The sequence below is a fragment of the Cebus imitator genome, unplaced genomic scaffold, assembly GCF_001604975.1.
Source record: "Cebus imitator isolate Cc_AM_T3 unplaced genomic scaffold, Cebus_imitator-1.0 Scaffold407, whole genome shotgun sequence".
NCBI lineage: Eukaryota > Metazoa > Chordata > Mammalia > Primates > Cebidae > Cebus > Cebus imitator.
The window spans coordinates 1,222,296-1,231,484 of NW_016107722.1; the positions used below are offsets into that span (position 1 = coordinate 1,222,296).

The window sequence follows — 9,189 nt, forward strand, 5'->3', positions numbered from 1 at the left end:
GGCCTCCCAAAGTGCTGGGATTACAGGCTTGAGCCACCGCGCCCGGCGAAATGGACCTCTTTGATCCTGGTAATAGTCTTTGCTCTGAGATCTACTTTGTCTAGTATTGATGTAGCCACTTCAGCTTTCTTTTGATTAGTGTCAGCAGATACATCTTTTTTCATCCTTTTACTTGTAAACTATTTTTGTCTTTTTATTTAAACTGGGTTTCTTGGATGTACAATATAGCTAGGTCTTATGTTTTTATCCAATCCAATAATCTTTGCCTTTTAATTAAGGAGTTTAAAACATTTTCATTTAATGTGATTATTGATGTGGTTAGATTTAATTCCACCATCTTGCTATTCATTTTTTGTTTGTTTTGTCTATTCTTTGCTTCTTTTCCCCTCTTTTATTTTACTTGTCTGCTTTTTTTCTTTTTCCCTTTTGTTCAGCCCTCATTTGCATTAGTTAAATAATTTATGTGATTTTATTTTACCTTCTTTGTTGGTTTATTAGCAATAACTTTTTTTAATGGTTCCTTTGAAGTTTATAATATACCTCCAACTTATCACCATCTACCTTCAAGTAATGTTTTAAAGAGATATAGGAAAAGCATCAATTCCTGATGGAGTTACCATTTCACTGCTATTTATTTCTTTGTATCAATCCAGGTTTCTTTTTTGGTATCATCTTTCTTCTTCCCAAGGCATACTTTAATTTTTCTTGTTGTGCAAATCTGTTGGTGATGAATTCTTTTAGCTTTTGTTATGTTTGAAAAATCTTTAATTTTGCTTTGGAAAAACAGAGGTATAGAATTCTAGATTAACAAGATTTTTTTCTTTCTTTCTTTCTTTCTTTTTTTTTTTTTCCAGACAGTCTTGCTCTGTTACTCGGGTTTGAGTGCAGTGGCACAATCTTGGCCCACTGGAACCTCTGCCTTCTAGATTCAAGGGACTCTGGTGCCTCGACCTACTAACTAGCTGGGATTACAGGTGCATGCCACCACGCCCAGCTAATTTTTGTATCTTTAGTAGAGACGGTTTTGCCATGTTAGCCAGACTGGTCTTGAACTCCTGAGCTCAGGCAGTTTGCCCTCCTTCCCACCTCGGCCTCCCAAAGTGCTGGAATTATAGGCGTGAGCCACTGTGCCCAGCCTTGACCGATAAGATTTTTTTTTTCCTTTTAGTTCTTTAAAGATAGTCTGCCTTTCATTATTTCTTATTAATATTAAAAAGCTACTCTCATTTTTATCTTTGTTTCTCTGTGTGTAGTGTATCTTTTTTCTTTTTCTTTAGCAACTGTAGTGTATCTTTTTTCTTTTTCTTAGTATTTTCTCTTTATTACTGGTTTTAAGCAATTTGATTATTATTTGCCTTAGGTAATTTTCTTTGTTTCTTGTGCTTGGAGCTCATTGAGATTCTTGGGTCTGTAGGTTTTTATAGTTTTCAGTATTTGGGGGAAGGTTTTAGTCATTATATGTTCAAATACTTTATCTGTCCTCTGCAAACTTGAGCGATAGGTTCAGACTTCAGTTACATGACTGCTTAAAAGTTGTCCCTTGGCTTACTGATGCTTTATTTATTTTTCTTCAGTCTTTTTCCTTTCTGTGTTTCATTTTCAGTACTTTCTATTATGTTGTCTTCAAGATTGCTAATCTTTTATTGTGCAGTATCTAATCTGGTGTTAATCTCATCTACTATATTTTTTTATCTAAAACGTTATGTTTTTCATCTCTAAAAATTGATTTGGGACTTTTAAATATCTTCCATGCCTCTATATCATATGTGCAGTCATTGCTTTTCTTCTTAAACATATGGAATATAGTTCTGAGAGCTATTTTTATATTCTTGTCTACTAATTCAAGTATCTGTATGATTTCTGGATCTATTTTAATAGAGTTTTTCCCCTCATTGTGGGTAATATTTTCCTGCTTCTTTGCATGTCTGTTAATTTTTTTTATCAGATGCAATACATTGTGAATTTTACCTTATTAGGTGCTGGATATTTTTGTATTCCTATAAATATTCTTGGGCTTTATTCTGGGCCACAGTTAAGTTACTCAGAAATAGTTTAGTCTGTTAGAGTCTTGCTTTTCAGCTTTGTTAGGCAGGACCAGAGCAGCCTTACCTCTTTTGTAAAATCAGATTAATCAAAAGTGAACTTTTATTTCATTTGTTAATTTTATTGGTTATCTCTCAGTGTTATGTTTGTGTGTTTTGAAACTTCGGTTTTCAACCTAAATTTTAGTAGAAGATTTGTTTTGTTTTGTTATTTTTCTCCCTTTGTTCTCATCCTCACTGTTTATCCACTGTACAGTTATTATTATTAGTTGAATATTTTATTTTATTTTTATTTTTATATTTTTCCTTTAACTTTTAAGTTCTGGGTTGCATGTGCTGCAGGATGTACAGGTTGGTTACATATAGGTAAATGTGTGCCATGGTAGTTTGCTACACAGATCAACCAATCACCTTGGTATTAAGCCCAGCATCCATGAGCTATTCTTCCTGATGCTGTTCCTTATCCAACTCCCACCCTGACAGGCCCCACTCTGTGTTGTTTCCCCCCCATGTGTCCATGTGTTCTCACTCTTCAGCTCCTACTTATAAGTGAGAACATGTAACGTTTGGTTTTCTGTTCCTGTGTTAGTTTGCTGAGGATAACAGCTTCCAGCTTCATCTGTGTTCCTGCAAAGGACATGATCTTGTTCCTTTTTATGGCAGCATAGTATTCCGTGGTATATATGTACCACATTTTCTTTATCCAGTCTCCCACTGATGGGCATTTGGATTGATTCCATGTCTTTGCTGTTGTGAATAGTGCTGCAATGAATGTATGCATGCATTTATCTTTATAATAGAATGACATATATTCCTTTGAGTATATACTCAGTAATAGGATTACTCAGTAATAGGACTCAGTAATGGGATTACTGAGTCAAATGGTATTTCTGCCTCTAGATCTCCGACCAACAGTGCAAAAGTGTTTCTTTTTCTTCACAACTTTGCTATCATCTGTTGTTTCTGGATTTTTTAATAATTGCCATTCTGATTGGCGTGAGATTGTATCTCTCATTGTGGTTTTGATTTCAATTTCTCTGATATCAGTGATGTTGAGCTGTTTTTTATATGTTTGTTGGCTACATGAATGTCTTCTTTTGAGAAGCATCTGTTCATGTCCTTTGCCCACATATTAATGTTTTTTTTTTCTTGTAAATTTATTTAAGTTCCTTATAGACTGGATATTAGACCTTTGTCAGATGGATAGATTGCAAAAACATTTTGTAGTTATTTATGCCTAGATTCCTAGACCTCTAGTCTAGGACTGAGTGTTTTGTTTTATTTTGGTTTTTTTGAGATGGACTTTCATTCTTGTTGCCCAAGCTGGAATGTAATGGCATGATCTTGGCTCACTGCAACCTCTGCCTCCTGGATTCAAGCAATTCTCCTGCCTCGGCCTCCCAGGTAGCTGGGATTACAGGCATGTGCCACCATGCCTGGCTAATATTTTGTATTTTTAGTAGAGACAGGGTTTCTCCTTGTTGGTCAGGCTGGTCTTGAACTCCCAACCTCAGGTGATTCACCCTCCTCAGCCCCCCAAAGAGCTGGGATTACAGGCATGAGCCGACATGCCCGACCTTTTTGTTTGTTTGCTTTTTCTTTTTTCTTTTTTTGAGACAGGATCTCTCTGTGTTGCCTAGGCTGGAGGGCAGTCTCTGCTTACTGCAGTCTTGACCTCCCAGGCTCAAGTGATCCTTCTACCTCAGCCTCCCAAGTAGCTGGGACCACAGATATACACCACCATATCTGGCTAATTTTCTATTTTTTTGTAGAGATGGGGTCTCGCTGTTGTTACACAGGCTAGTGTCAAACTCCTGGGCTCAAGCATTCCTCCCTCCTTAGCCTCCCAAAGTTCTGGGATTATAAGCATGAGCCAGTGCACCCAGCCTAGGACCAAGTCTTAAACCACAGTTCTGCCTGCTTGTGTTGATATTGACCTAATTCAGCTCCTGGTTCTAAGTTATGAATCTGGCTCCAGCCCTTTTCTGGAGTGGACTGCCTATACTCGTCTCCTTAATACGTGAAGGCTTGGTTACCACTGTCTGCTGCCAGACCGAGAACCATGAAACCATGGCATAGCCTTACTCATTCCTTTATGTTTCTTTCCTTTTTTAGATCCATAAAGGTATTTGCCTTTAAACCCAGGTATGACTTTTTCCCAGCATTTTATGATAAAAATTTTCAAACATATGGAATACTAGAAAGAATTATACAGTGAACAAACATTTGCCTGTCACTTAGGTTCTACCATCAGCATTTTACTGTAATTGCTGTATTACATATCTGTCCACATTAATCCACTCTTTTATCCACACATTGGTCTATCTTTGATGATTTTAGAACTTCACTGTAAGTTCTAAAATGTTACATATTACTGTTCAATATTTGTTTTCGTTTATAGTTGTTTTGAAGTAACAATTACATGTAAGATGTACAAATTTTAAGTGAAACATTTACCAAATGTTATCAAACACATCGTCTATACAACTTAAGCCTCTGTCAAGATACTGAGCATTCCCACCAATTTTCTTATGCTCTTTCCCAGCCAGGGAAAGTTACTTCCTACTCCTGTACTCCCCGAAGCAACTATTGTTCTCATTTTTATTTCTACCATAGATTTGTTGTGCCTGCTCTAGAATTTCATATTAGAGAATCATACAGCATGTATTCTTTTGCATAAGGCTTCTTTTGAGTCGGATGATGTTTCTGAAATTTATCCATTTGGGGGTAGCAATCAGTTATTCCTTTTCAGTGCTGAGTACTTCTGTTCTTTTGTTTAAATATGCCAGAGTTTGTTTACTCATTTCAGCGGAGTCTTTGTTTTTTTGTTTAAAGCATATGGGACTCAGGTATCTGTGGGGTCTTTTTTATTTTTCTTTTTATTTTTTAATCTATCACTGATGCATGTTTGGAGAGAAGGGAGTGCATCAAATAGGACCCTGACTGTGCCATCTTAAGCTGAAGTCTCCAAGTTTAACTGGTATATGTTAATTTTATTTTATGTAAATTGAGTAAAGTAGCTGTTCTTTAATTTTACTAAGAATTGAGCTTAGCCCCTTTCTTTTTCCTTTTAATTCTGTTCTGTGTGCATTGTCAGAGTCTACATTTTTACGTGAAATTTAAAAATAGAAGATATATTATAAATGAAGAGCTGTAGTTGGTGTTTTAAAAGTTCTGTTGTCTCAGCCACGCGTGGTGGCTCATGCCTGTAATCCCAGCACTTTGGGAGGCTGAGGCAGGCAGATCATCTGAGGTCAAAAGTTTGAGACCAACCAGGTCCACATGGCGAAACCCCCTCTCTACTAAAAATACAAAAATTAGCTTGGCATGGGGGCATGTGCCTGTAACCCCGGGAGATGGAGGTTGCAGTGAGCCGAGATCACGCCATTGCACTCCAGCCTGGGCAACAAGAGTGAAACTCCAACTCCAAAAAAAAATTCTGTTGTCCCATAAATCCTGTTAAATAGTTTGCCTCTTGAATATATATTTGTTTTTCATATTTAAAAAAATTCATTAAGTTCATCATGTGTTTGCTGTTGTATTAAGTATAATTTGTAATCTCCATATTCCTTCGGTGTTATCAAAAGTATTAACAGTAAAACTGTTTGTTTTCAAGAATATGTTGATTCAGCCAGCTGAACAATACATAGTCCTTCCTTGATATCTGGGGAGGATTGATTCTAGGATATGCACCCGCATATTCTAGGATAATAGGCATGAGCCAGTACACAAATTACATAGTATTTGCGTATAACCTACACACATCCTTCTGTATACTTTAAATAATCTCTAGATTACTTATACCTAATACAGTGTAAATGCTGTGTAGTTGTTATACTGTATTGGTTTTGAATTTGTGTTATTTGTTATTATTATTTTTTATTCTTCCTCCTGCCCCCAAATATTTGTGATGTGCAGTTGGTTGACACAGAGGGCCAACTGTTTTGCAGTTGGGTGGGATCCCTAATCTCCCTTAGTTCTAGATTAATTTCATAAAATAACGTAAATTGAGAGATGTAACCTCTTTTTCTGACAATGCTGAAAGGAATAGCTAATGAAGCACAGCAGATTTTTACATGTAACATAAAGTTTCAACATTTGTTAAAATAATATTTTTTACCTTTTTTTAGGTTTGGTTGGGATGTTCCAGTAATTCTGAGAAATTCGGAAGAGACCCACTTCAGCACAAGAGTTTTCAAAAAGCAAATGAGACAAGTCAAGAATCCTTTTGGCTTAGAGATCACTAATCCATCTTCAGCTTCAATTACAAGTTTGTAGCTGTTTTCCAAAGATTTTCTCTCATTGCTTGCGTTCTTTTTTTTTTTAGTCCTTTTATTTTCTTTCTCTATTTCTTTCCCTTCATTATCTTTTAACAAACATTTATTAAGCAATTATTTTGTTCCAGGGGCTGTACTGTGTATTACAGATACAAAGGTTAAGAATTGAAACACTTTACATCTGAAGAATTTACCACCTAGTAAAACAAAGGTAGATGTATATGTGAAGGAGCAGAATGAAGTATTACAGGTGTTAATGGTGAAGTCTGTTAGAACACTGTGCCCTTTTTATTGGTCTGTAGTCAAGTGAGAAATGATGTGTTATGTCTAAATACAGTTAATCTAAGGTTGCTAACCTTTTGAAGAACAATTGCCTTTTTTTTTTTTTTTTTTTTTTTTTTGAGACAGCCTTATTCTGTCATCCAGGCTGGAGTGCAATGGCACAATCAACCTTCGCCTCCTGGGTTCAAGTGATTCTCCTGTCTCAGCCTCCCGAGTCGCTGAGATTATAGGTGTGCACTACCACTCCCAGCTAATTTTTGTATTTTTAGTAGAGATAGGGTTTCACCATATTGACCAGGCTGGTCTCAAACTCCTAACCTCAGATGATCCGCCTGCCTCGGCCTCCCAAAACGCTGGGATTACAAGCGTGAGTGAGCCATTGCGCCCGGCCAGAACAATTGTCTTTTAATCTGAAACTATGGTATTTTGGTATAAATTTTTTTGATATAACATGTTATTTTGTAGATGGTAGGTAACAGATGGCAGTTGATTGCTTTTGTGCTTGCTTGGAAAAATAAGTTGTCTGCAGGACCATTTAGGAAGCCTTAGAATTGTAAAGAAAGAGATGGTTAAATTTGTTAAGTTGAAGAGGCATATTCAGAAAAGCCTTCATAAAAAAGAGTATGCTGAGTCTCTTTTTTTTCTTCCTTTTTTTTTTTGAGTAGAATATTGAAAGATAAGTAGGTGTTTACCTCTTGGGTGAGAAACGGAGTGATGCATTAAAGAAACAGTCAGTTATGGTGCAGGTAAGAGAGGAGTCTAAGAAGACTCAGGTTCTTCCTGTGGGTTGTCCATAGCCAGATCCTGTTACAAAAACGAGGAGTACAGAAAGAATAGCAAGTTTTGGAAGAAAGGCAATTAATTCAGTTTTGAACTTTCAGACTTTGAACTGGTTTTGTGACAGTTCAATAGAGATAAAGAATAGGTAGTTCTAGATACAGCTCTGTAGCTTTTTTCTGGGCTGAGACCTGTCACCTTCTATACTTGCTTACATTCCAGGTTTCTTCAAAACAAATAAACCAGATCTTTCTCTGCTTTTCATCCTATTCAAGCTACTGCCCTATTTCTCTTCTTTCCCTCACAGGTAGCTTCTTAGAAGCTGTTTGCATTTGCCTTCTCCTCTTACCTCAGTGCAGTGCAGTCTGACTTTTCCCTGTATCCCTCTACTGAAATGGCTTTCTCGGAAGTCACTAATTACTACATCTGCCCTGTGCTTTCGACTCCCAGCAGTCATCAAATCCAGTGGGAGTCTTTCAGGCCTGAGTTAATGCTCTCTCTCTAGTATTTTACAGAGTAGACCTTCCTTCGCAACATCCTGCTCCCTTGCTTCTGTGGACCATTCTTGTCTGTTCATCCTTCCTGCCTCTAACTCTCAGAATCTAGTAACTGGTCAAAAATCAGTTTACTTATTCAATATGGATCATCAGCCTTAAGTAAATCTTGATTTGTAAGGAAAAATACATGGCTTTTTTTTTTTTTTTTTTTTGAGATATGATCTTGGTCTTCCACCCAGGCTGGAATACAGTAGGGTGATCATAGCTCACTGCAGCCTCAACATCCTGGGTTCAAGTGGTCCTCCTGCCTCAACCTCCTGAGTAGCTGGGACTACAGGTGTGTACTACCATGCCTAGCTAATTTAAAAAAAAAAAAAATTTGTAGAGATGGAGTCTTGCTCTGTTACCCAGGCTGCTCTCAAACTCCTGGTCTCAAGCAGTCCTTCTGCCTCAGGCTCATAAAGTGCTCGGATTACAGGCATGAGCCACCGTGCATGGCCTCCAAAAGTACAAAATTTCTTATTCATCCTCTTTAGCTGTAAATACTATTATCCTATGAATTGATGTAAACTAGGATCTCAGCCAACCCTCTCCCTGCTCCATCCCTATAATAGATAACAATTCATGCTGACATTTTTCACTTGGCAAAACGAAATTTTAAGATATGACACAGAGAAAACCAATTTGTGTAAAAGACAGTAGGCTGTGCTAAACCTGATTCAAGTGTATACCCAGCTACTCAGGGGAAAGAAAGGGAGGATCGCTTGAGTCCAGGAGGTCCAGGTTGCAGGAAGCCGTGATCATACTACTTCACTTCAGCCTGGGACTCTGTCTCAAAAAATAAAATCAAATAAAAAATAAAGTGTACAGAATAGTGGTGGTTCAATAACCTCCCACCTCTGTGGCCATAGACTAGAACCTACTACCGTGTCACATCTGGCTCCTGAGCAGGACCCACAGTGATAAATCTACCAGCTGCAAGGCCTTCCTTCCTCAGTACATTTCCACAAGTCTGAAAATATACTGAAAAACTAAGAAGAACTGATACATTGTGAGCAAAACACAGGGCATTTGTGAGGAACAAAGTGTGAGGAAATCCGTCAATCTGCTTTTCAGGCAGAAATAGTCACAAATAGAGCCAGCAGTGCAAATGTTTGAGGCAAATGAAAAGCTAGCCAGTAAATAGCCCTCTTAGCTATGCCTGCACACTATGTGCTAACCAACAGTAGCATTACTGAAGTCATGAAAAATTCTTTAAATGTGTGGACGCACAGCATGACTACTGAAGTAATTTAATTTTGAAAATACCAATGC

General features: G+C 37.4%; 1 protein-coding gene across 2 annotated transcripts in view; it reads left to right on the plus strand.

The window, feature by feature from the left end:
* Positions 1 to 9,189, plus strand: part of CGRRF1 (cell growth regulator with ring finger domain 1) — a 28,581-nt gene that overhangs the window by 5,957 nt on the left and 13,435 nt on the right. For both annotated transcript variants that reach the window (XM_017509136.2, XM_017509135.2), the window contains exon 2: positions 6,173 to 6,312. In XM_017509136.2, the coding sequence (XP_017364625.1) occupies positions 6,173 to 6,312 (140 nt within the window). The remainder of the gene's footprint in view (positions 1 to 6,172; positions 6,313 to 9,189) is intronic.